Source organism: Petaurus breviceps, unplaced genomic scaffold (genome assembly GCF_028583685.1).
Source record: "Petaurus breviceps papuanus isolate PSGF00001 unplaced genomic scaffold, PetGlider_PUasm1.0 90760, whole genome shotgun sequence".
NCBI classification, from domain to species: Eukaryota; Metazoa; Chordata; class Mammalia; order Diprotodontia; family Petauridae; genus Petaurus; species Petaurus breviceps.
Window position 1 is genome coordinate 10,645,183 of NW_027187338.1, and position 27,568 is coordinate 10,672,750.

Sequence of the window (27,568 nt, forward strand, 5' to 3'; positions counted from 1 at the left end):
GCCTGGGGAGGTGGGGCAGGAGAGCTGACCTTTGTGAAGGAAATAGCTTGTCATGGGAGCAACTTCTCTGCAGAGCTCCTCAGCTCCCATGGCTTTGATTACCATCTCTGTGCTGACAGTTCTCATATCTACTGATCTTGCCTTAACCCCTCTATTGCCCTCTAGTCTCACAGCATCTCCAGCTGCCTTTCAGACATCTTGAACTGAATGTCTAGTAGACATCAAAACTAGATGTGTCCAAAACTGAACTCATCTTTTCCCCTGAACCCTCCCAGCCTCCTAACTTGCTGATTCCTATACCCTCATCCTCCCAGTTCCTCAGGCTCACAACCTAAGAGTTACCCTGGATCTTCACTATCTCTCACCCACATATCCAAGCTGTTGCCAAAACCTGTCAGTTCCACTTTTGCAACATTTCTTGAATTTTCCCCCTTCTCTCCTAGCACTGCCATCATCCTAGAGCAGGCCCTCATCCCCTCATGCCTGGACTATTGGAATATTACTATTACAATAGCCTGCTGATGCATTTACCTGCCTCAAGTCTCTCCCCACTCTAATACATCCTCCATTTGGCCACTAAAGTGATCCCTCCTTCCAACTCCTTCCAACATGTCCCCACTCAGTAAACTCCAATGACTTCCTTTTGCCTGTTGGATCGAATACAAAACATTCTTTTTGACATTCATAGCCCTTCATAATCTAACCTCCCTTTCCAGTCTTACACCTTATGACACCCCCTACTCTTCAGTGCAGTGACACAGGCCTCCTGGCTGTTCCTCACATAAGAGACTCCATCTCTCCCGCTCTGCTATCTTCCATTTCCTCCTCTGTTCTGACTACTGACCTCTCCTTGGTTTCTTTTAAATTCCATCTTCTAGAGGAAGCCTTCTTTTCCCCTTTGAATTCTTTTATCCTGTACCTGGTTTGTTCTTGTTTTCTTGTCGTTCTTATCTCCCCCCCCCCCCCCCCAATTAGATTGTGAGTTTTTTGAGGACTGACATTGTCTTTTGCCTCTTTTTGTTTCCCTAGTGCTTAAAAGAGTACATGGTACATAGTAGGCTCTTAAGAAATGTTTGACTGACTGCCTCAATTCCTTGGCCAGCTCCCATTATTTAGTACTCTATTAATTCCTGCTGGCATAGATGAATCTCAGATTAAGCATATGTTCCAGCTTGCAGGAGAGACACAACTTCTGATTGTGTTAGGAGGAAGAAAATATGAAATAAAAATCATGACAAAGCCAAATCACTAGTTTCATATATCTGCTTTTAAAAATAATTTTCCCTTTTCTGACTTTTCCCCCAGTATATAGATTCAGCTGACTTGGAACCAAGTACTTTACAAGAAGAACCTGTCCGATATCATGAAGCTTGGCAGAAACTCTGTAGTGCCAAGTAAGGAGTCCTTTGTGCCTTGGGTTTTAAGAAGAGCTGATCCTAGGCAGTGCTTAGTCAAAGTGCTTTCCTGATGTCAGTGACATGTCAGCCTCCTGATAAGATGAAGAGGAATTTGATACAGAATAACTGATGTGTGAGAGGCTTCTGCAGCATCACAGTAGGCACCACATGGATCCAGAAATGAAGAAGCCAGTTAAATATATAGCTTTGCAAATCCTGGGTCCTTTTTGGTTCCATTAGCCCCAGCAGGGTTTCTTTAGAGACTTTATCAAGTCTGGGCTGGAAGGGCATCTGTCTAATCCAAATGCTTCCTTCTACAGAGGATGCCAAATGACTGGCTTGAAGTCACACTGCTCATGTAAGGGGCAGAGCCTAGAGTCGAACCTGGACTTCTGGCTGCAAGGCCAACGGGTACCCTTTCCCACTCACTGTGTGCTACACTGCTGCCCTTGTCAAACAGTGTGCTTTTTAAAACCCCAAAAGCAAAATACACCAGTATTTTAGTGTCTCCATTAGGGTTCCTAGAATATTAAGCCTGTGGAAAGGAGATAGGCAAGGTGAACCTATATATGCACTTGTTTTGTTTCATGCAGTGGAGTGCTGGTTCCAGGAGGATTTGGTGTTCGAGGAACAGAAGGGAAAATTCAAGCCATCTCCTGGGCACGGAAACAGAAAAAACCTTTCTTAGGTAAGAGGTTCAATAAAATTGATATAGGACTCTCCTGGAGCAGGCAACAGGCTGGAGGGGTGCCCATCAATAAAGCATGGGTGTTTATTAACAGCCACACAAGTACCCTCATTTCCAGAGCACAGCTAGAAGGAAGCCTTGTTTCTGCTTGGGAAAAATCCAAACTTCCTTTTAGAATAGAATTTCTCACCTTGGAACTTACCTTCTTTTCTACCCAAGGGAAGGGTGTGTAGGTTTTAGGAGAGCCTGGGGAGAGTGAAATATCAGCTGGAAAGCTCCCTCCTCTTTCCCCTTCCCAAATAAATGCAGTTGTTTTACAGTGCTCAGGAGACCTAATGTGTTATCTGCTCCTAAATTGAGATACAAATTGCCTCTAATTGCAAGGCTTCTTAGTGCATTGAGTTGTTGTAATTTTCAGCTTGATTAGTTGCAAATGGGAAGCTTAATGAAAGGAAGGAAACTTGAATTTCTAAAACCCTTTATGGCAAGAACACTGCTTGTGTTCAAGCCTTGAAGTTCCAGCTTGACACAGTCAGAAGTTTTTTCTTGCATGTTCTGTGCCCCAGGGTTTTTTTTTTTAATAAGGCATGAGGTCAAAATCACGTGGGCTAACAATCCTTGTTTGACTCAGAAAATTGTGATGTTATATGGGATCACGACCCCCAGGGTAGGACTGTCCCCAGAGAGCCCAGCTTCCACAGGTAACCTTTACTGACTATATTTGTGGTCTTTTCTCCTTTGTCCTGTGGAAGGTGTGTGCTTAGGAATGCAGCTGGCAGTGGTTGAATTTTCACGAAGCGTTCTGGGTTGGCAAGGTATGGCTAAACCACCTTCTTGCTTTCTTAACAATTCACTGGGATCGAGGCAGTCCGTCAGCCAGACCTGGAGTAGCTGTCGTTACCACCAGAGCATTCTGTGCTCTGATAGTCACAATCAAGTACAGAGATTCATTGAGCACCCTCTCCATGTGCTCTGGGGTAGTAAGCACCTGAGTAGGTATAGTAGTAGTAAAAATAGTTCCTGTTTTGGGGGACACATTGACTTACAAGATAACCACGCTATGAGGTAATAAAGGTTGTGTCTCATCCTCATTTATAGATGAGAAAACAAGCTGAGAGCCGGAAGGCAACTTTTCCAAGGCCACACAGCTAGTAACTGTGGAGCAGGGTTCTTCTCACAACACCTGGCTGCCTAAAAACACATGTCAGACATACCTACTGTTCCAGAGGTTACAGGCTAACTGCGGATACGAGAAACACACACACACAAAGTTGTGCAAGAACATTAGAAAGCTTTTATCATTGCAGTGGTCCTGCTTTTACCTCTACATATCTTAGATTTCAGGAGATAGTGACGAATTTGAGAAAAAGGAGATGTTATTCTCTTTTGTTAGCAATAGCTAATGTGTGTAGTGCTTTGTGTACGTGTATATATATATATATGTGTGTGTGTGTGAGTGTGTAAGATAGGTGTGTATATAGTCATATCTGGAGATAAACTATCTATTTCTCTATCATGATAAAAGTTTTATTTAGTCCTCACTGCAGCTCTGTGAGGTTTAGGTACTTTTATTGTCCTCATTTTATAGATTCAGAAACAGGATCAAGCAAAATTACTCTGAAATAGTCCTCTCTGCTCCTCCTGAGAGCAGGGAAAGAGTTCTAGCTAAAGAATAAGAGTACCAGTAACAGATGCTTCCAACTATTTCTTCTCCTAAAAGAAGGATTTTGGTTTTCACAGATGCCAATTCAACAGAGTTTGACCCTAAGACAAATCATCCTGTGGTAAGCTTCTCATATTGACACTCTGATCCCTCTTTGACTGGGGTTCTTTTGTAAATGAATGGGAATACCAAGCAATCCCACCCTCTTTAGCTGTATTGAGGCTGTGAGATAAATCATTTACTCCACTAATGTGCCATAACATCAGAGCGGGGTTCCTATCTGTGGCTATAAGCTGCTAAGAAGGAAAGGATCAAAATAGCTGCTAAATCTGTGGTCACTTCTGCTCCATGTTCTCAAGGAGACTACGTGTTGTCTAATTTCCAGGTAATTGACATGCCAGAACACAACCCTGGACAGATGGGTGGCACCATGAGACTCGGCAAGAGGAGGACCCTCTTCCAAACGAAGAACTCAATCATGAGTAAGAAAACATGCTCCTTTTGACCTAACCCTTCAGCCTGAGGCAAGCTGGGCTAGTGCTGAGGGGCCTTGAAGCTATAAAAGTGTCTGAACAGACCTGCTCCTCTTCGGATGTGATTGGTTCTTGCTGAGACATGGTTTCTAAGAGGGAGTAGACTTGTTCTTTGTAGCAGGAGACTAGGGCAGAACGATGTCTGAAAGCTTTGTGGAGGTGGATTTTGGTTCATTTTAAAAATTTCCCTTACAACTAGATTATATTCTGAGGTGAAATTCTGTGAAGTTCTAGATTGCATTCTGAAGGAATTCTTTCTGGAATGCTTGAGTGTGAGGCTATAACATCACCTGATGGTTTTGAAGGGAGGACAGTTAATGCTTTGGATGAGGTTTGGACTGGGGCTCCACCAAACCAGTCTGAAATGTGTCCTGTCTGCCATTTTCAGCCTAGAGAAACAATGTAGCCCCTTCTTCTGCTTAAGTTTCCTGCTGTGTCTTGATATTTGTACGGCTCAGGAAGGTGACTCCTAGCAGTGAAGGGTGCTCCTATGATGATACTGGCTCAGTTTCTTTCAGGCTCTGGACACATGAGTGAATGAGCACATTCCACCTGATATCATTGGGTTCTCTGTTGGTGAAATAGCTAGAATATGGCATGGAGCAGATGCCTGTGTATTGGCCTTGGGAGCACTCTCCCAACGCAAGATGTTTCATGTTTGGGAAATGAGTTGTTTCTGTTGTCTTTTCCCTGGGAGTGTCTGAAGTCATCAAGTCTTGGGATTGGCTCTAGTGCTATTAGCAATAGGAGAGCCCTAGAAGGGGATGTATGTTCATGGAGACCCAGATGCTGGGCTAGGAAGGGGCTGTGTGAATAAATTGATTCTGGGAATTGAGGCTCTTACAGGAGAGTGTGAAACGATGGCCTAAACTCTGCTCCCTTTCTAGGAAAGCTGTACGGGGATCCTGATTACTTGGAGGAAAGACACCGACATAGGTTTGAGGTATGCACTGGGGCTTCTGCAGCCTCCTTTCTGTCTTTCTAGAAGCACCATGTCATTGAAAGAGCATTCTTTTACCCCCAGGTGAATCCAGTCTTAAAGAAGTGTTTGGAAGAACAAGGCTTGAAGTTTGTGGGCCAAGATGTTGAAGGAGAGCGAATGGAGATTGTGGAGCTGGAGGGTAAGAACTTAGGCAGTAGGATTAATTCAGGTTCATAAGTTTTCAGATTTGACAAAATTATCTTTTAAAAAATTAAACAGGTTTTTTTTTGGTTTGGTTTTTAATTACAAAGCTGGTGAATTCATCTGTGTAGGGAGCTCCCAGTTAGACAATTCCTTTAACCAGTGCAGATTGGCACCTTCTATAATCTTAGGTGCCAAGAGGGTCCCACAAGGAGTAAGTGTCAAAAGGACTGGAACCTAGTTAGGGCTTTGTGACTCCTGGGTTGCATCTCTATTGACTAGAAGTATGGATCCCTTCCACATAGGTAAACTAACCCAAAACTTAATTCTCAACAAACATAATCAGATATAAAATTAAGGAGAAAAATCTTTCGTAGACTCTTTAACATTTGTAGACTCTTTAGCATGCAACAGGGTAGAACTAAAGACGAAGACAGCTGGTACAATAAGCAAAAATGCTTTTGTTCTGTTCTCCTTCTAGGACTATTTGAAGTTCTGCTCTGGTAGTTATTTTTCAGTATTTCGACCCTTAGCCCTAGAAAGGGCAAGAAAGAAGCAAAGTGAATTCTGCAGGAGGTTAAGAGTAGTGGTGTTGATAACTTCCCACATTTGTTCTGCTCCTTCTTCAGTATAAAAGTCATGGAGAGTACAATATTCTATAAGTCCAAAATCCTTAATATTCCAGCCAGGTCCAAATGGAGATTAAACTTGGCCCGAGGGTGTGGAGGGAGATTGACTCTTTATTCCCTTTTCCCTAGGCTTGAGATCTGGGTTATCCGTTTAAAGAAAGACGAAACATTAATTTCAACCACATGCAACGCACTACACTCAGAACTGAGGATGCAAAGATAAAATGGGGGTTAAAAGACACATAAAGCACACATGCACAACACAAAGAGTAAAATGTGATCTGAGAAAAATGCTGTAAGGGAGTTCATTGAGGGAAAGAACTCTTTCAGTTGTTTAGGGTCTTGAAGGAAAGGAGTGAGTGCAGGTCCTGATGAGGAAGGGATCATTTCAGGCACTGTCAGGGATCGGATGGGGTGGGGCAGAACAAGATCAGAAAACAGTTTGGCTGAAATGGGAAAGGTAGAGGAAGGGTTGTCATTCAATCTTTTTTCAGTTGTGTCCAACTCTTCCTGACCCCATTTGGGATTTTCTTGGTACAGATCCTGGAGTAGTTTTGCCATTTCCTTCTGCTTATTTTACAGATGAGGAAACTGAGGCAAAAACAGGGTTAAGTGACTTGCCTAGGGTCGCACAGCTAGTAAGCATCTGAGACCAAATCTGAACTTGGGGAGAGGAGTCCAGGCCTGGTGGTCCTGGTCCATTGCATCACCTAGCTGCCCTAGAGGAAGGGAATAAGCATTTATTAAGTGCTTACTGTGTGTCAGACACTGTTAAGTGCTGTACAAATATTATCTTAGTTGATCCTTACAACCTACCCTGTGAGATAGGTACTATTATCCACATTTTATATTTGAGTAAACTGCTTTCAGGCAAATGACTTCGCTATGGCCATTTATCTAGTAAGTGCAGTGAGGAGTAGAATAAAACAAAATTAGAAAGACAGTTTGGAGGAGATTTGGAAGGCTTTAAATGTCAGGCTAAGGAGTTTATACATTTGCAATTTTTTTTCTAGGGTTTTTTTTTTTTAAAGCAATTGGGGTTAAGTAACTTGCTCAAGGTTACACGGCCAGTTAATTTCTGGGTGTGAGTATTTATTAAAATCAACTTAATTGATGTCAGGTCTCCTTTAAAGCCCTACCCTGCTGTCTCATCATGGTGTGTAGGCACCAAGGCATGTAGGCTTGTCAGAAGGCACAAGTTTTGGTAGATCTGAGCAAACCTGAAAGGCTTCTGATGGATTAGGGATAAGACATGTTTTCTGGATCCAGAGAGTAAAGAGATACAATGAGTGGGGCTAGCAGAGAGACATTTCAGCTTGGTGTCTGAAAACATTTCCCTAACACAGAGAGCTGTCCAAAAGTGAGATGAGGGGCGGCTAGGTGGCACAATGAATAGAGCACCAGCCCTGGAGTCAGGAGGAACTGAGTTCAAACCCAGCCTCAGACACTTAACATTTATTAGCCGCGTGACCTTGGGCAAGTCACTTAACCCCAATTGCCATGCCTTCCCCCTCCCCCCCGTCCAAAAAAAAGCAAAAACAAAAACAAACAAAAGTGAGATGGGCTGCTTTGAGAAGTGCTTCTTTCTTGGGGGTCTTTAAACAAAAGTTGGACAACCACTATGTCAGGCTTTCCTTTCATGTCTGGGTTGGCCTAGATGGCTGTTGAGTGCAGGCCTACAGAATGTATGTTTTCAGACTCCCCAGTCTACATATTGATGGGAAAGCTTCTCAATTCAACAAACTTTTATTAGGTAACTACTAAATTCTTAGCACTGGGGATACAAAGACAAGATGAAATAGGTCTTGCCCCCAGTGAATTTACATTCTACTGGAGAGGATATAACATAACATTCTGGCAGATAAATGCAATTTGAAGAAGTAAAAACACTAACAACTTAGGGTACAAGGGGAGGCTTCTTGGAGGGAGCACCTGAGCTAATACTTGAAGAATTCTGACCGGGCAGAAAATTAGTTACCAGTCTTTTTGGCAAACAAAGGAAAATGTCAATACCATACTCTGAGTTTTAGACACAAATCTAAGCATTTTTATTAATTTAACATTATTGAGGCAGCTATGTGGTATAGTGGATAGAGAGCTGGGCCTAGAGACAGGAAGACCTAAGTTTGTCAGAATTCAGATATTTAAGTGTTTAATTCTGCACAAGTCACTAACCTTTGCCTGCCTCAGTTTCCCCAACTGTAAATTTGGGATTTATAAAAGCACCTGCCTCCCAGGAGTTGTTATGTGACCAATGAAAAAACCCTTCGAGACAAACTTTCTGGGTAATTAATATTCAGAGTATTAATTAGACCAGCTAATAATCAATAAATTGATAATCAGTGGTTTCAGACAAGCTAATATTTACAAAGTGGTTAGTGCAGTGCTTGGCACTAAGTATTTGAGCCTGGATTCAATCCCAGGTCATCCTGACTCTGGGACCGGTGCTCTTACTCACTGCGCCACCTGGCCGCCCCTAAGCAATTGGGGTTAAGTAACTTGCTCAAGGTTACATGGCCAGGTGTTTCTGGGTGGGTGATAAGTGTCTGAGGCCGGATTCGATCCCAGGTCATCCCGACTCTGGATTTTTTTTTTTTTTTTTGCATTTTGGAGGGCAATTGAGGTTAAGTGACGTGCCCAAAGTCACACGGCTAGTAAGTGTGTCAAGTGTCTGAGGCCGAATTTGAACTCAGGTCCTCCTGACTCCAGGTCCAGTGCTCTATTCACTGTGCCACCTAGCTGCCCCTCTAGGTATTCTTATTACCTTTGGGTGTTTGAATGACATTCTTTTATTTCTTCTTTTTTTTTTGGCAACACTATTGCTGCTCCCCAAAAAATAAAAAGGGAAAAACAAATCCTGTAACAAATAACACAGTCCCAAAACCACATTTACTCATTTGTCACGTCCAGGATATCTGTCTTGTTCTATACCTTAGGTCCATCAAACATCCCTTAAAGTGGGTTGTCACGACTCCCTTGAGTCATAGTTGTTTAGTGTATTGATCTGAGTTCTCAGCTCCTTCCAGATGGTGGTTCTTTAAGGTATTGTTAGTGTACAAATTATTCTGGTTCTCATTTCACTCTGCATCAGTTGCTACAGGTTTCATTTGGAGGATTATTGAGGATGGGGTTGGAAAGGGAAGAGCCTGGAGTCAGGGACACCAGTTAGGAGGCATTTATGATAGCCCAGGTTTTCACCTGCTGAATATGAGAATACATGTAGTGGGACTCAAGAGGACACTTAGGCGCAAGACTTGGTGAGTCATTGGACAAACATTCATAATAGAAGTCCTTTTTAATTTGTTTTTCAGATCATCCATTTTTTGTTGGTGTTCAGTATCATCCTGAGTTCTTGTCCAGACCCATCAAGCCATCTCCCCCTTACTTTGGCCTCCTGTTGGCCTCAGCTGGAAGACTCACTCACTATCTCCAGAAGGGCTGCAGACTCTCTCCTAGGTGCGAATCTTCCTTGTCTTTGGTTCCTTATAGTTGGTTGCTGATGAGCTTAGAAGGCAAGCCAAAGGGAACATATGTACCCTCTATTCCATGGGTGCCTTTCTAATTTTGTGTATAGATTTTTCCTCCTATGGTCAGGATTTTTTCTTATCCAAGTTTTGTTATTCTTTGTTAAAGCACTTTTTTCTTTGACTTGGTTGTCTCTCCTGTACTCCAGAGTGTTTGGGCCATGGTGTCCCAGCCATGTGGAGCAGGTTGGCTCGGAGTACCTCAATCTCCATACTTGGGAAGAATTTATTGCTACAAGGAGCTTAAATATAAAAATCTTCATGCGTCCTTCTCATTTTTACAGAGGTGGAAGCTAAGGCCCAGAAAGGATATGCCTTGACTGAGGTTGCACAGCTATTAAGTGGCAAAGATAGCCTTGAGTTATTAGCTGGGCAACAACATAGTTTTCTGGGGAGCACAGGGTTACTATACCTTAAATCATGTCTTTTCTGATACTATTGCTGCCCCCATATCTAAAAGGCCAGTAAGGATATAGGCAAACTTGTGTAGGGTTCTGGAGTAGATAGTGACCATGAACAAGTGAGGTAAGGTGTGGCCTTTGTAGGAGATATTTAATAGAATTCTCTGGATTCTGCAGGGACACCTACAGTGACCGGAGTGGGAGCAGCTCCCCTGACTCTGAAATCACCGAGTTGAAGTTTCCATCGATAAATCATGACTGATGCCTGGTAATGCTCCTTGACAGTGTTGGTTTGCGTAAACATGATGCACAGACAGTGCTGAGTACCAGCTGGGTGGGAAGGCCTTGGTTCTGGCACTAGAAAAGGTAGTTCAACCACCACATCTTTTCCAGTACAGAAGTTAGGAAGGCATTGAGGACATGTGCCTCAGTAGAGACATGCCTGCTGAAGGCACAGGGGTAGACACATGCTTCTTTCCATGCACATACCACATATGGCGTGCACCACAAAAACTTGGTATGAGAACGTTGGGCATTTTCTTGTTGACTTTGGGAGCCAGGGAAGCCATTGATGGTCAGTAAAAAGTGCTGGACCTGGGGTGGACATCTGGGAACCTCTATTCATTTATGCTTGGGATGAGTAACCAGCAATCTTGTGTGATATGATAGCAACAGATGGTGATGCCAGTCAATACAAAGGGAATCTGGGTTTAAAATTGTGACTCCTTGGCCAGAGGGCCCAGGTCAGTGCAAATCTTCCTTGTTTTGACAGAGCTGCTTATAGATTCTCATTATGGTGAATGGAGGGTATATTTATTGGTTTAGCTTCTCTGAATTTCTGAATTCTGGCACCTGCTTTGCTTTGCCTATCTCAAGTACAGGGGGAGAGAGTTTTCTATCTAGAGGATTGATGCTACTGTTGGAAATAAGTTAAACTTGATAGAATCTTAGGATGTTAGAGCTAGAAGAGGACCTTTGAGAACATCTTGTCCAATGTCTTCATTTCACAGTAAGGAAACTGTAAGGTCCAGAGAGAACCTTTCACGTGACAGATATGGGGTAAATCTAGTGCCTTCCCTGTACTCCCCTGCTTCAATCAGAGGACACTTCAGCAGACAGAAGTGGAACTAATTTATGTGATAGGGGTAGATGGAGCTCCTGACCAAGCTCTGGCAACATACATCAGAGGCTCTTTGCATAGGGAGTAGGTAATAAGGGTAGGGATAGTAAACCTCCCTTGGAGACTTGTAGTAGCTTCAGGACAAATAAACCATCATCTAGGAATAGCATCTGAAGCAAATAGAGCTTCCTGACAAAGGGTGCCTCTTATTAGGCAGTGAACTTCCTGATCCTGAATGTGTTCAAGCATCAGTTAGATGACTGTCAGGGATGCTCTGCTGTGGAACTTTTAGACTAGGTTCTCAGAGGTCCCAGGCTCACTCTCTGAGTCTCTGTTGAACTAGGGCCCGAATTCAGACTTGTTGCTAAGCTTTTTGGGTGAGGAAGCCACAAGTAGAGGTATAAAATGTCTTCTTTTTTTGTTTTTGTCTAGGAACAACTCTGCCATGGGATCCATTGGACTTGGATGGAATTTACAGCCTTGAATTCACTCTCAGCATTTATGTTTTTTAATTAAAATTATTTTATTACGGGGGAAAAAAGACATTTCCCAAACTTTGTCACTTATTGCATGTCCCATCATGTAGACTTGGATGTTTCCCTTCTCTCCCCCTTCTGTAATATACTGTCCCTATTCCCAGGCCCTAATTAGTATGTTGGGGTTGCTAGGGAGAAAACAGAAGGAAAGCTTCAGAGGCAGTGGGTGGCAGGGATGGCTTAGGGAGCCCTTTTCTTGAAAAAGTACTGTTTCTTTCTCTTCCTGCCACTGATGGAGATGCTGATAGGTCCTGTGTGCCCAGCCCTCTAGTCTCTGTATGGCATGGACCACAGGGCCATTTGAAAGCAATGTGTTATGATACAGTTCAGGTGACTCGAGACTTTCTCGTGTCACCGAGGGAGAAAAAAATCCAAGGAAGATTGTGATGTGCCCTGAGCTGGGATGGGGATCAGCCCCTCCTGGGCTTAATGTACTTGATGTGAATCATGTGAAACGCCATTAACCCCAAAGCCTTGGGCTGCCTGTTCCAACCTGCCTTCAAGACCAGGGGAGTCCTCCTTGCATCAAGGGGTGGCTTTTAAAGGAACATAGAACTGCCTCTCAGGCCCTTGGAGGGGAGTGACAAGCTTTGCCTTTTTAAAAAACAAAAGTGTGGGGGGAGCTCTTCCCAAATGGTGTTAATGCAAGTGTAAGATGCTATTTTCTTATGTGCTGTTACTAGGGATGGAGCTGCCTCCCCATAGTCCTCTAGCCAGACTTTGTGTATTTTGTCAATGTAATAAAAACAAAATACCCAGTTCTTGTCTTATGTCTCCAATGGCTGTTTTACTTCACCTGACAAAGTATCTGTACATGACCATAAGCCACCATGTATCAGTGTAGACATGAAGGGGTTTCAGACTGGATTCTTCATGAAGGAATAGGTGAATGAATATATGTGGCTGACCAGACAGAGGAGAGACTCCCCAGCAAAATGCTGACACTTGGAAGGGAAAGAGGTTGCTTTGGTCCCCCTAGGAAGAGTTAACAACATGGGTGAATATTGCAAAGAGGCAAACTTTGGTTCCAAAAACTCTTTAACAAGCATTTATTAAGTCCCTACTGCTAAGGCACGGAAAATTCAAAGATAAGAGGAGAGTGGCCTCTCCCCACAAGGAGCTCACATTCTTTTCAGTGAGACAGCACACAAGACATATGAAGTATATACAGAATAGAGTACAAAAGAGAGTGGAGAGGGAGGAATCAGGAAAGGCTTCCTGGAAAAGGCATCACTGTAGCCCAGCTTTGAAGGAAACCAAGGCTTCTAGGAGGCCAAAGCACTGACAGAGGGCTCCTGACAGACGGTGTAGATAACAGGAAGGAAGGGGAATGGCATCTGTGAGGACCTGAGTGGGCAGAGGGGAGTAGAATGGATAAGGCAGGACAGATAGCAGGAATGTCGTGGTTAGATCATGCTTCAGGAAAATCTCTTGGACAGCTGGGTAGAGAGGGAACAGGAGTGGGGAGACCTAATGAGACACTTGCAGTAGTCCGGGTGGGAGGTGATTGGGGCATGGCTACATGTGGTCAGTCGCTCATCTCTGGAGGCCATAGGGTCACAAACTGAGACCCCAAAAGTCTTCAAATGGACTTGGATGATTGATTTCCCTTGCTGGATCTGCCATGGAGGATTGCTGCCTGGGTACTGGTTGGGCTTCAGAGATATAACCTAGGCTGTTCCATAGATCATGGATCTAAAGCTAGGAGGGACTAAAGAGATCATTTAATCCCACCCATGGTCATTTTAAAACATGAGGACACTTGGGTCCAGGGAGGTTATGACTTGCCCAAGGTCACATCAGTAGTAATTGTCAGACCTGGGATTTGAAACTAGACCTGACCCCTAAGCCAATGCTCTTTCCATTCTACCACCTCTGACTCCAAATCCTGTTTGGTCCTTCTTAGCTCCCTAGGACATTACCCCCATTACCTGTCCAAATCTCTTCTTGCCCAACTTGTAGCATATGACTTGACCCTAATCTTTAGGAAGCAGCTGTACGCTCCGATTCCATTTCTTTAAAGTATAGCATCACCATTACTCCTCTCTGGTTACCTCCCAGTCCTGGTGTTTGATTAATTCCTGTATATGTGCCTTTAATCCTATTTTCTTCCACTTTCAGGGCCCTGCCCCCTTCATCTCATGCTTCTTAAGGCTTTTCTTTTCCACTGGCCCTTTCCCATCTACCTACCCATGCACTCAAGTAGGTCTAGAAAGATCTTCCCTTGAATAGTCTATCCAGCTACCTCTCTCTTCTTTATGACTAAACTTGAAAAAGTTCCTTTGCAGCAATTCTTATTTAACACAGCAGCTAGGTGGTGCAGTGGATAGCATACCTGTCCTCGATTTAGGAAGACCTGACTTCAAATCCAGCCTCAGACACTGATCAGATGTGTGACCCTGAGCCAGTCACTTAACCTTGTTTGCCTCAGTTTACTCATCTGTAAAATGAGTTGAAGAAGGAGATGGCAAACCACTATAGGATCTCTGCCAAGAAAACACCAAGTGGGTCAGAGGTGGATGTGACTGAAATGACAATAACAACTTGTTAGTTTCCATTTTTTCTTCAGCCCTTTGCTAAGATCACTTCTACCCCCCACTACTCTACTGAAACTATTTTCAAAGGTCTCCAATGATGACCTTCCTAACTGTCAAATCCAATCGTCTTTTTCATTCCTCGTTTTCCCCATTTCTGGTATCTTTCCACAAATGTTTTCCGCCTTTGGTTTCAGAAACCCTGTATGCTCCTGCTCCCTCATCTCTGACCACTTCTCTCCTTTTCCACTGGCTCCTTGTGGACGTGCTGACTTGACAGGCGCTCCTTAGTTAAAGATCTGACCTGGCCAGTTTCACTCTTGGAACTTCAGCTCTCATTCTACTCAGCCACCTCCTAAATCTAGTCCCCAACTTCAGCCCCGCACTGATTTCTGTTTGCTTTTAGGACAATCCTGCCCATGGGACAAGCCAGCACTACAAACTCCCCTTTCCCCCCAAACCTGCACTTTTGTTCATTTATTTCCTGTTTAAAAATCTCTGTCCTCCCCTCTCCCCCCACCCCAATCATCTCTTATCAGTTATCTGGATTTGGCAGCGTCCTTTCCTCTTTCCTCACTTCAGCCACCTTAGTATAAAGTTCCATGTTGCCACTGACATGAACTATTCCAATAGCCACAGTATATAGGCAGACTTTTCTTGCCTGCACCCTGCCCTATGACCTGTCAGAATAATATTTCTAGCACATCACGTCATTCTTTGGCTCAAGAATCTTTCGTGGTTGCCCTCCCTATCTATAGCATTCAAACTTCTCTGCCTGACATTTAGAGCCCTCCAAAACCTGGAGTGACCCTACCTTTCTGCTCACCCTCCCTACTCCACATACTACCCTTCAGCTAACCTGTGTGCTCTCGGGCCCATGTGCTTTTTGTTTACATTGTTCCCTACCCAACTGTCCCATCAGGGACAGCCGTCCACCTCAGACTCCACTTAACTCTGTGTCTCTCTGTATTTAGATAATATTCTGGGCTGTCATCCTCCCTCCTCCCCCGCAGCCTATGAGGCCCATGACAGTATCATGTCTAAATTTTGTTGGGGCAGAGCTGTGAGCAAGGCAACTAGGTAATTAAGACACATAGCAAATGTTTGTTGGATGGGACTGATAACTGGGTTCTCCTTGGTTTAAGAGAGATGACTTGAGCCTAGCTCTTTGAGTTCAGAAGGGTCAATTATGCCTAAAAGCATCTTCCTTGGGAATTGTGACCATTACAAGACCATATCACCCTTTCCCCTGCTTAGACTAGAGCTGGTGGCTAAGTGCTGAGTCTGCCCTGTGGGCCTAGATCTAGGACCCAGGTCAGCTGCCATTGAAGTCACAACTATTGCTGGCCCAGATATGACTGACTTTATTAAAGAGCTTTGCAAAGAACAATTCCCAGTTGGCCTGTGTAGGGAGCAGGCTAATGATGGCTATCACATGAGAACATTGTTCCATGGACAAACCTATGCTTGCTTCCTAGCTTCCTCCCTCAGGGGACTCCGGGATCCCGATGTTGTTGCTTGAAGATGAAGGAAAAGTGGCAGGCAGTGCCAACTTTCTCAGAGCTGAGGCTGAGAGAAGTTTCCCCTGAAGTGGAGGATTGATAATGAGTCATTTTAAAAGTGACTTTTCCATGCCCCCCACCTGTGCCTGTCCCGGTACAGCACTTCACCAGCGCTGGTTTCAAACAGCTGAGAACCATCGGGGAGGGGCCAGTGGGGGAGCCTGCCTAGGGGCCGCCCCCTTGAGGGGCCTGAGCATGAGTCAGGCTCAGGTAGAAAGCGTGCTTTCGGAAGAGATGCGTGATGCGGTTTGGTGTGGCCCCCTGCCTCTGGGGTGTGGGTCACATGATGCAGCAGATGCAGGAGGAGGGCTGCCGGCACAGCTGTCGGCACAGACCCCGATTCAGCTGTTCTTGGAGATGCTCCTTCTCCATGGTCAGGACACTGACCCTTTTTTGCAGCTTGTTCAGCTCTGCGATCCATTTCTGAGGATATACAAGTCAGTTAGGGACGCGCAGCTCCCACTGCCAGCCTGCTAGCTCTTGTGGCCTGGCCGGCTGGAAGGTTCTCCTCACTGCTCTGCCTGCACCTCTCCTTCGTCCCCCTCCGATCCTCACAGGCACCACTCGGCATGACCCTGCTCTAGGTCACTCCTCTCAAGAATGCTCAGTGGCTCCCTAGTATAACCTACTGAGGCCAGTGTACACTTGGGATCTTGGCATTCCAGGCTCTGCACAATCCACTTCTAGCCTTTGTATCCAGCCTTATCTTACTGACCCCTTTCATCGGCTTGCTTTATGTTCCAACCAGAATGGACTTCCTCTCCCTTCTCTGTACTTGTCCAGCTCTCACCAGCCTCTCCATCTGTGCTCATGCCATCCCCCATATTAGAAGGACTTCCTCCCCACCACCATCCTGGCCACGCCCCTCAACTCCCACCCTTGAAGTCCATCCTTTCATATATTAAGTGTTCCACTCTATCTTCTACTTGAACCTCATGTTATTATAAGCTGAAAGACTGAGGTCCACTGAGAAGGAAGAGACTTGTTCAAGGTCACACAGCCAGCCCACAGGACTCAGCTGGGTCTCCTGGTGCCAGGCCAGCATGTTCTCCACTGCCAAGTCCCAAGTAGGCCCTCAGGCTGAGGCCTCAGCTCATCTACTACATGCTGCTCCCCTTATGGCTTCACCACTTTGCTTTTCAGTGACTTCCCCTCCTCCAGGAAGGTTTCCTGACATTCTGGTTAGAAACGACCATCTCCCTGGGCTGGCGCCTCTGTGGGGCAGCCTGCCTGTGTTGTGCATTAAAGAATTATCTGGGTAAGCAGGGTATCCTGCGGCTATGCAGTAAGGTTTTATCTACATGCTGCTTCTCCCAACTGCTGGGCAGCAAAGGCAGACCACAAATGTTTAATGAAGGAATGCCCAGACCAGTGCTGGTCCCAGGGGGCGGGGAGGGAGATATTTTAGGGAAGTGAGGTCCTAGGGCCCAGGTCTGACTGTCAGCTCTACCTGCCTATGTGACCTTAGGGAAGCCTCTTCTCCTCTCTGGGCCTCAGTTTCTTCATCTGTAAAATGGGGAGTCTGGACTAAGGTCCCTTCTAGCTCTGCTCAGGAACAGGCCACCAGTTACCTGCCTGCACCACTCCTGAATGGCACTGCCAGAAAGCGGGCCTTGTGTGCTGCCATCGCGCCGCAGGAACACTTCCCCCAGGTCGGTCTCATAGAGCAGTGGCTCGGAGCAGGCCCTGGGCCTGTGCACAGTGAGGCGGATCACCTTGAGCAGGCTGTTGTTACTGCCCCCTGCCTTTACCACAGGGATGAAGGTTAGTGTGTAGGCATCCGGAAACACCTGGGGCTTGAAAGCCTGCAGGAGGGAGTCCACCAACAGCCGCACTCGGTCCTCCTCGTGGTGGCCACAGCGGATGCCACGCACAAGCCCGCTGTCCTCGACACCCACAAAGAGGCTCCCACCCTCGCTGTTGAGGAAGGCACAGACGTAGCGGCGAACATGATGCTTCAGGGCCAGGTTCAGGTATTCTCCACCCCCACGCTTGAACTCCACATTGCGCGTTTCATTGCCTAGGAAGGTGCCATGGAAGAACTTCTCCTGCCCCACAATCTCTTGGTGCACAATGGCACTGTCAGAGCGAGCGGCACAGGGCAAGCTTGGAGAGTGGGGTTGGAAGCCCTTGGAAGGCAGAGTGGAGGCTGTGGTGGCAGAGGGCCAGTCTGATGAGAGCCCAGCGCTGGGCCGGGATGGGACTGGTCGGGAGACATAGTTGTGGGTGCTGCCATCATCTGTGGACTGGAAGCTCTGGAGGGACAGGAGGGGAAGGGGGCCTGGGGAACAAGCAGGGAGTTCCCATTCTCCAGAGCATGCAGGGAGGGGCTTAGCTACCAGAAATATCCTTTGGGATAAGGCTTATTCCTCCCCCTCTTTAGAGTCTCGCTGGGAAGGGATAAACTAGAGAAGGCTGCTGGGCATCGCCCAGACCTGTTCCTTGAAGGGCAAGCAGGGAAGCAGAGACAGCTCCGCTGTCAGAAAATCCCTGGGAAGGGCCTCCTGGGGGGCGGGGGGGAGGTGGTCCAGTTTCTGAAACCTGGGACTTGTGGGAGTGGAGATGGGGGGTGGCGAGCTATCCCCAGGATTTTGGCAGAATCCCAAGCCTTGGGCCAGTCTAGGTTAAGGTCTCAGGGAAATTAGGCCATTGTGCCCCCTCACACAAGGGAACTGGATGAGCAGGAGTGCTTAGATCTAGCGTGAGGTGGATCTTCTCTCTTTTCTTGGACTCCTTTATAGCCCCAAAGGAAGAAAGGGTACAACACAAACTTGACTCCTTGGGGTCCTTGGGACCCTGGATGGTGAAATTCCCTGTCTTCCAAGGCATTCTGCTCTCCTGTGGGAGAGTTCTGCTAGGAAGTTTTTCCTTATATCCAGCCTAAATTTGCTTTATAGCAACTTCCATGCAATTGAATTCACTTCTAAAACTCCTTTCAGGCCTGGGCCATAGTTTTGCCCCATGTGGGATGAGATCAAATCAGCCAGCCAGATGACCTTCGTGGTGACAAATGACACGTCCCTGAGAGGAGCATAAACCCCTATAGTGCTTCACAGTTCATCTATTCCAACTTCCACCCAAAGAAAGTGTCCCTCCTAAAATTTCCCAGATGACCCAAAGTGGTCTTTTAGTCTCTGTTTAAAGATCTCTGGCTGGTACGGGGAACCTTCTCTGTCCCCAGGCAGCTCATCCTGCTCTTAGGCATCTGATCATTGATCAAAGGTGGGAGAGCTTAAGAGACTGTAAGCCAACACGCACGTATGTATCTCTGCCTGGGCCCAAGAAGCTTCCTAAGGAGGTGTGTGAATGTGATGAGGTTGCTTACTGATGGGATTCAGAGTAAGATAAGGACACTCCTTACCTTCTGAGGACCAAAAAGAATTGTGTTTGAATTGTGCCTCAGAACCTTGTATAATCATGGACAAGGCATTTATAACTCTCTGAACTCCAGCTTTCTCAGCATTGTTTTTAGCATCTCACAGTTTTGTTACGACGGTCAAATGAGAAGATCCACATAGAGCAGTTTGTAATCTTAAAGCACTATGGAAATTTCAGTGGTCACTATTATCACTTTGGCTTGGTCAAAGGAAAGATCTTTAACTTTGAACCATCCCAAAATGGAATGGGCTGCTCCAGGAAGCAATGGGATCCTTCTCATTAGAGGTCTCAATGGAATTCTGTCTAGTTGTGGGACAGACTAGGTGGCTCCTCTGCCAACTCCATGAGACTCTTATAGAAGGCGGCTATCCTATGCCTCGGTTTCACGTGGTCAATGCCCACTGGATGGGTAGGAAGCTGCCAATACCTACTCTTGGATCAGGCTTTCTGAGTCCCTCTCCTGGCACCAACTAAACCCACAGGTCTCTACCCTTTTTCCCCTATCAGGCCCAGACTGCTCTCTAGGTGACAGTGAGAACTACATAGTTCTGATCACTCTGGTCTCAGATCTCATGCCCAGCCCTCTTACGTCAATGAGGCTTACAAGAAGGTGTCAAGGCCAAATCATCCAGGCCTTTAAGCTTTCAGAGGACAGAGGTGGGAATTACTAGGAGTTAGCAGTTGACATGTCCCGTATCAAGCTCTGACCTGAAAGGAATTTTAAGAGTGGGTGGAAGTTGCTAAAATGAAGCTTGAGGCATGATGTAAAATAAAACCTCCAAACACAGCTTCCCTAAAGTGTAGCTTTGGGAGGCAGCAGGTAATCCCATTTAGCCACAGCTGGATGGCTGCTAATCAGGAATACTATGAGGGGATTCTTCTCCAGATGTGGTTGGAACTAGAGGGTCTGTGAGGACCTTTCCAACTGTGAGATGTGATTTTGTGAAGCTTTTCCTTACATTAAGCCAAAATCTGTTTCCTGGTATTTTATACTCATTGTTTCTAGGTCTTGCTGTTGGGACTGAGCAGGACAAACCCATTCCTTCTTTTATATGGCAGTCATTCAGCTATTTGACTCTTATATTGTTTGCTGGCATCCTCCCTGCCCTTTAGCTGTTTGAAGAAGTTTTCCTTTGAAATCTGTTTCCTTCCTATCTCCCCTCCTGTCCACTATGCCCTCCCTCTCCTCCACCTGCCCCATCTCGGTCTCTCTACTCTTAGGACACTAATATGTTGGAAGCAAAACACAGGCATTGCCAGATGTGAACTCCAGGCTCTGATGGTTCAGTCAACTTAGAACATAGCAGGGGACTCCCCTGCCCCCACCTACCAGCTCTGTCTACATTCCCCTTTCTCTAGAGATGGAGTAACTGGGAATAGAGCAGAACAGCCAAGGTGAAAGTCTGGGAGGAGGCAAGGAATGACCCCTATCATTCCAGCTGTCAGACAGCAGGGTAAGGTAGGAGAGGAGCATCCACTCAAGGGAGGTGGGTCTTGTGATTATACACTATTCCCCATTTCCCCCCCCCAAAAAAAGCTAGCCTCATGCCTCATCAAAGTCCTAAGACTTTGTTATCATCATATATATATATATAAGCTCTATCTATATCATATATATAAGCTCTATCATCATTTACAGAACTCTCCCAATTGATTGTTTTTCTAAAGCACTGCATGGGCTAGGGCTGAGGTTTTTTCCAAGATGCATCCTAGAGCACTTTCCAGATGCCAATATTCTCCCCACACTCCCACCAAAGCCCTGCCCTGCCCATCCTACCTCTCTGCTGAAGAAGATCCGTGGGCCCTCGCTCACTGCCAGCATCTTGCCCCTTGCCACAAGGTCCTTCAGAAGCACGTGTTCCTCGGCAGCCTGCTGGAGCTGCTGGGCCACAGTACTGGAAACTACCGAGGTGGGCACCTGTATCAGGGCATGGGCACGACGATGCTTCTTCACCACCCTGATGGCCTCCCGCTCCAAGGGCAGGTGCAGACGCTCAAACATGTCACGCAGCAGGCAGGAGAGTACTGCCCCTGAGAACTGTGGGTTCAGGTGGCTCACATACAGGGTGTGCAGAGGTGGGGGCTGTACATGGAGGGGCTCCCCGGAGGGCCTTCCTTCGAGGTTTGAGACTGTCTCTTCTGCCAGCATTTTCAGGGAAGGTTCTCCCTTGGAGTTCCTGGAGGGAAATTCCCCAATGGGATTTTCTGTTAACATCTCCTCTAGGGCTGTCCCTGCTACAGGTATCTCTATGAAGGCCTCCCAGGAGAGGGTATCTGATAGGGCATCTCCTGCTGGAATCTCTACTTGCTGTGTTTCTCTGGGGATTTTTGAGGGAGTTTCTTTGGGTATCTCCTCTAGGGATTCCTCTGTAAAGGTCTTTTCCATGAGTGTTTTCATGAAGGATTCCCAAGAGTCTGTTCTGGTCTCTTCTGTTGGAATCTGTCCTTGGGATGTATCTGTGGGGGTCTCTTTGGGGGTGGCCTCCCCTACTGAAGTTGGCCTCCAGAGTGTTTCTTTGGGGATCATACCCTGAGGTGTTGTCTCCTTTGGGGAGGGCTTTGTGGAGCTCATCTCCAAGGGTGATTTTTGGTTCTGGAGAATGCCCACTGCTTCCTCTCCTACAGTCACCTTCTCCATTCCTCAGTCCTCCTACCCCTAAGGACTGTGCTCTGTGCCTCTGGATCTCAAGGATTCAGAGATGACTGAAGTAGATGAGCAGCTGGGCCCTGGACTGGGGCCAGCAGGACAGGGAAGCTTTCTGGGGGAAGCCCACACACTTTCCAGGGACGGTGAGGCTGCCAAGTGACAGGTTGGAAGGAGCAAGGATGGGCCCTGGCTGGGCCTGGCCCCTTTCGGCTCCCAATCTCGGGTGCGGAGAAGGTAGAAGGGGAGAAATGATGGCCTGATGGGGAGGCCCTGCAGTGTGGGGCCTTGCTCCGGCTTGGGTCCTAGAGAACAAAAGAAGGCAGTGTAAAGCTGAGGAGGCTTTAAAACTTCCCCAGGAAAGATGAGAGAGGTGATCTGATATACTCAAAAGAGGGCTGACCTTGAGAGACAGATGACTTGGGTTTGAATCCCAATTCTTGCCACTAGGACCTAGGGCAAATCACTTAAGGAATCTGAGCCCAGAGAGGTTATTGGTAAAGTAAGTGGCTTGAAATAGATGAATCTCACACTTAGAATAGATAGATAAAATCTCATAGTTGGAAGGGAATTTGGAGATTTCCTAGTCAGACTTGTACTTGAACAGTAACACCTAGTCTTTGCTTGAAAACCTCCAGTGACCGGGAATTTACTATTTCCCAAAGAAGCCCATTCCTATTCAGATTGCTCTGATCGTTAGATATTTTCTCTTATACCAAACAAATAATGTAGTAATATGGGCAGTGGCATGATACAGTGAAAGGACCACTGGTTATAGAGTCTGATGACTTGGCTTCAATCCTCCGTCTGATACTATGACCGTAGGCAAGTCAAAAAAACTCCCAGAGCCCAAATGTCCTCAACTGTAAAATTAAAGGGGTGGGGAGGTGGGCTAGATGGCCTCTGGAGTTCCATCAGAGTCCTGATCTATAATCCAAACACCTTGGTTTAGATTCTACTTCTGCTATGTTTTTAAAAATCTGTATGACTATGAGCAAGCCATTTGACTATTCTAGGCCTCAGTTGGATTAGATGATCTCTTAAATTCCCTGCCAGTTCTAAATCCATGTTCCTATGACTTGAAAACTGCCTGCAGCTGTAACATGTATCCATTGTTCCTAGCTTTGCCCTCTAGGGCTAAGCAGAAAAAGTCTAATCCTTCTTCTTTAGGACTATTTTAAAAACCTGAAGACATTTTATATCCCTCTTCCACCCTCTCTTGAACCACAGGGGCTTACATAGGTCAATGAAACTATGAGCTATCTTGTGTAGGGTTACCAAGATGGACAGGTCCTAGTGGAGAGTTCTGACAAAAGGTGATTCACTAGAGAAGGAAATGGCAAACCACTCCAGTATCACTGCCAAGAAAACCCCATGGACAGTATTAAAATGATAAAAGAGATGACATCAGAAGACGAGCCCCTTGGGTCAGAAGGTGTCCAATATGCTACTGGGAAGAGTGGAGAGCAACCATGAGTAGCTCCAGGACTAATGAAGCAGTTGAGCCAAAGCCAAAAGGAAGCTTGGCTGTAGATACATCTGGCAACCAAAGGAAAGTTTGGTGCTATAAAGATCAATATTGCACAGGAACCTAGAATGTAAGATCTTACCTTGGTAAGTTACATGTGGTCAAACAGGAGATGGAAAGATTAAACATCAACAGCTTGGGTGACAAGTGAACTTAAATTGATGGGAATGGGTGAATTTTATTCAGGTAATGATTACATGTGCTACTGTGGGCAAGAGTACCTTAGAAAAAATGGAGTAGCCCTCAGTCAATTCTGTCATTTTTGAGATTATGCCACAGTACTGCTTTTCTCACAATAAAAGGGTGAGAAAAGCAATACTGAGGCATAATCTCAAAAATGACAGAATATCTGTTCAAATTCAAGGCCAGCTGTTCAGCATCACAGTAATACAAGTCTATGCTCCAACCACTGATGCTGAGGAGTCACAGTTGCCCAGTTCCATGAAAACAACATCATCTAGAAATAACACATATGAAAAAGTCACATTCATCATAGGGAATTGGACCACTAAAGTAGGAAATAAAAAAATAATTGGAATAACAGGCAAGTTTGGCCTTCAAGTATTAAATGGAGAAGTGAAGAGACTCATACAGTTTTGTCAAGATAACTTGTCATAGCAAACACTCTTTTTCAATAGCCCCAAAGCCAGTATTGCACATGGACATCACCAGATGGTCAATACCAAAAATCAGATTGATTATATAATTTGCAGCCAAAAGCTCTATATAGTCAGTTAAAACAAGATCTAGAGTTGACTGTGTCTTCTTGTTGCAAAAGTCAGACTTAAATTGAAGAAAGTAGGGAAAACCATCAGACTATATAGGTATGGCCTAAATAATGTCCCTTACGAATATGAAATGGAAATGAAGAATATATTAAAGGGATTAGATCTGCTAGATAGAGTACCTGAAGAACTGTGGTCAGAAATTCATGATATTGTATAGGAGGCAGCAACAAAAAACATCCCAAAGAAAAAGGGGAGCAAGAAAGCAAAATGCTGTCTGATGAAGCTTTACAAATAGCTGAGGAAAGAAGGAAAGCACAAGGTAAAGATAAAGATATACACCAGACTGAATGCAGGATTCTAGAGAACAGCAAGGAGAGATAAGATTTCTTAAATGAGCAATGCAAAGAAATAGGAGAAAACAACAAAATGGGCAAGATAAGAGATCTCTTCAAGAAAATTTTAGAGACATCAAGGAAACATTTCATGCAAAAAAATAGGCATGATAAAAGAAAAAAATGGTGGGGAATTAGCAGAAGTAGAAGAGATTAAGAAGAGATGGCAAGAATACACAGAAGAATTATACAAGAAAGATTTTAGTATCACCAATAACCATGATGATGTGGTTACTGATCTGGAGACAGCCAGAAGCATTGCTAACGATAAGGCTAGTGAAGGTGATGGAATTCCAACTAATCTATTTTAAACCCTAAAAGATGATGCTGTTAAAGTGCTGCCAGCAAATTCAATATGCCAGCAAATTTGGAAAACTCAAGAGTAGCCACTGGATTGGAAAAGATGCCTCAATATATCCCAATCCTAAATAATGCCAAGGGATGTTCAAATAACTGAACAACTGCACTCATTTCACCATGCCAGCAACGTTATGCTTAAAATTCTACAAGCTAGACTTCAGCAATCTGTGAACCAAGAATTACCAGAAGAGCAGGCTGATTTTCAAAGAGGTAGAGGAACTAGAGACAAAATTGTCAACATCTGCTGGATTATGGAGAAAGCAAGGGAGTTCCAGAAAAACATCTACTGCTGTTTTCCCCTCTCCTACTGCTCAAGGAGCCGGCTGCCACCATGAATGACACTGTAACCATCAGAACCAGGAAGTTCATGACAAACAGACTTCTTCAGCGTAAACAGATGGTTATAGATGTCCTTCATCCTGGAAAGGCCACAGTGCCTAAGACTGAAATTCGAAAAAAACTAGCCAAGATGTACAAGACAACTCCAGATGTCATTTTTGTCTTTGGATTCAGAACCCATTTTGGTGGTAGCAAAACAACAGGCTTTGGCATGATTTATGATTCCCTTGACTATGCAAAGAAAAATGAACCAAAGCACAGACCTGCAAGGCATGGCCTGTATGACAAAAAAAAGACATCAAGAAAGCAGGGAAAGGAACAGAAGAACAGAATGAAGAAAGTCAGGGGTACTGCAAAGGCAAATGTCAGTGCTGGCAAAAAAAAGGAATAAAAGGCACTATGGATTATGTTTATCTGTGAAGATAATTTTTCATCTGACCATGAATAAACTATGTAAAACTTCAAAAAAAAAAGAATCTACTGCTTCACTGACTACACTAAAGCCTTTTGACTGTGTGCATCACAACAAAATGTGGCAAATCCTTAAAGAGATGGGAGCATCTGGAGACAAGAGGAACTGTACGAGGGTCAAAAAGCAACAGTTAGAACTGAATATGGAACAACTAATTGGTTTAAGATTGGAAAAGGAGTATGACAAGGCTATAAATTGTCACATTTAACTTATCTGTGAAGCACATTATGAAAAGTGCCAGCCCGGATGAAGCAAAAGTCAGAATTAAGGTTGCCGGTAGAAATACCAACAATCTTCAATATGCGGAAGATACCACTCTGATCGTGTAAAGTGAAGAAACCTCTTGATGAGGGTGAAAGAGGTGAGTATAAAAGCTGGCTTGAAGCTTAACATCCAAAAAACAAAGATCTTGGCAAGTGGTTCCATCACTTTCTAGCAAATCAAGGGTAAAGAAATGGAAGCAGTGTCAGACTTTATATTCTTGGGCTCAAAAATCATTGCAGATAGCAATTGCAGTCATAAAATTAAAAGCCACTTGCTTCTTGGAAGTAAATCCACGGCAAATCTGGATAGCATATTAAAAAGCAGAGACATCACCTTTCTGACTAAGGTATATATAGTCAAAGCTTGTTTTTTTTTTTCCCAGTAGCAAGGTACAGATGTGGGAGTTAGACTTATAGGGAAAGCTAAGTGCTGCAGAGTTAACGCTTTTGAATTGTGGTGCTAGAGAAGACTTTTGAAAGTCCCTTTTGGACAGCAGATCAAATCGGTCAATACTTAAAGAAATTAATTCAGACTATTTACTGAAAGTAAAATATTGAGGCTGAAGCTTACTTTTGGACACATGATGAGAAAATGGGGTCACTGGAAAAGACCCTGATGTTAGGAAAGACTGAAGGCAAAAGGAAGCAAAAGGAAAAGGGTATGATGGAATATAAGATGGATAGACAGTGTCATAGAAACAACAAACTTCAAGAAATAGTGGGGGATAGAAGGGTCTAATGTGCAATATATAGTCCATGGGGGTCACAAAGAATCAGACATGATTGAACGAACTGAACAACAACTCTTCATTCTCAAGTTTTCTCCTTTATAGGTGAAACATCCCCAGTTTCTTCAAGTGATTCTTATATGTTTATTGGAATAGTCTTTTCTAAATTATATATTTTTTAAATTAGCAAAAATCTGCCTTCTTAACCTTCTTCTCCCTAATTAAGAGCTAAAGAAAAACAACAAACATTTTTATTAGTCAAAACCAATGTCTGCATTGGGTCACATCCAAACAAGATGTTTTTCATTATTCTCTTTTAGACCACTTTATCAGGAGGTGGGTGGTATGTGTTAACATTAATCTTCTGTAATCATAGTTGGTTATTACGCTGATTAGAATCCCTAATTCTTTCAAAATGGTTTGCCTTTACTGAATCGTAAAATTGTTCTCTTGGTTCTGCTCACTTCACTCTGAATCAGTTCATAAAAGTCTTTCCAAGTTTCTCTAAAACTATCTCTTTCATAATTTTTTTTACAGCTAAATATTATCCCATCATATTTATATACCAAAAGTTGTCCAGTCATTCCCCTATTTATGGACAGTCCCTGAGATTTCCATTCTTTGCCACCTCAAAAAGAGCTATAGATATTTTTTGTGAATACTTACTTTGTTTTGCTTTGGACCAATCCCTCAATTTATCTACCCTTTCTCTAATTCCTGCTCCCCCCTTCTCTGGTTTCCCTCCTATTCCCCCTTGAGTGAGATTTATTTCTGTATCCAACTCTTGTGTGTATGTGTATTCTTCCTTTCTTTAATCAGTTCAGATGAGAATGAGGTTGAAGAGTCCACTGCTTCCCCCACACCCTCTTCCTTGTTTGTACAGTCTACAATTTTCACTGCTCTTCCTCATTCCATCTCTTTCCTCCTTTTTTTCTTTTTTTTCTTTTTTTTTTAAGCAATTGGGGTTAAGTAACTTGCTCAAGGTTACATGGCCAGTTATTTTTGTGTGGGTGCCAAGCATCTGAG

The 27,568-nt window shown here is 44.6% G+C and overlaps 2 protein-coding genes and 1 pseudogene across 2 annotated transcripts in view; 2 read left to right on the plus strand and 1 right to left on the minus strand.

Annotated features, from left to right (window-relative positions):
* The window catches only part of CTPS1 (CTP synthase 1), a 34,672-nt gene extending 22,297 nt beyond the window's left edge, over positions 1-12,375 (plus strand). Inside the window, exons 10-19 of the mRNA XM_069068137.1 lie at positions 1,306-1,394; positions 1,991-2,085; positions 2,838-2,900; positions 3,826-3,869; positions 4,134-4,230; positions 5,169-5,224; positions 5,306-5,402; positions 9,345-9,489; positions 10,136-10,226; positions 11,511-12,375. Coding sequence (XP_068924238.1) covers positions 1,306-1,394; positions 1,991-2,085; positions 2,838-2,900; positions 3,826-3,869; positions 4,134-4,230; positions 5,169-5,224; positions 5,306-5,402; positions 9,345-9,489; positions 10,136-10,220 — 771 coding nt within the window. The 3' untranslated portion in view covers positions 10,221-10,226; positions 11,511-12,375. The remainder of the gene's footprint in view (positions 1-1,305; positions 1,395-1,990; positions 2,086-2,837; positions 2,901-3,825; positions 3,870-4,133; positions 4,231-5,168; positions 5,225-5,305; positions 5,403-9,344; positions 9,490-10,135; positions 10,227-11,510) is intronic.
* Positions 12,376-15,254: 2,879 nt separating this feature from the next.
* On the minus strand, positions 15,255-21,960 carry SLFNL1 (schlafen like 1). Its single transcript, XM_069068149.1, has 3 exons — positions 20,866-21,960; positions 17,282-17,965; positions 15,255-16,133 (listed from the first exon to the last, which is right to left on the minus strand). The coding sequence occupies exons 1-3, from the start codon at positions 21,724-21,726 to the stop codon at positions 15,990-15,992; spliced, it is 1,689 nt and encodes a 562-aa protein (XP_068924250.1). The 5' UTR covers positions 21,727-21,960; the 3' UTR covers positions 15,255-15,989.
* Positions 21,961-25,034: 3,074 nt separating this feature from the next.
* On the plus strand, positions 25,035-25,524 carry LOC138146159 (small ribosomal subunit protein eS24 pseudogene; annotated as a pseudogene).
* Positions 25,525-27,568: the final 2,044 nt, after the last annotated feature.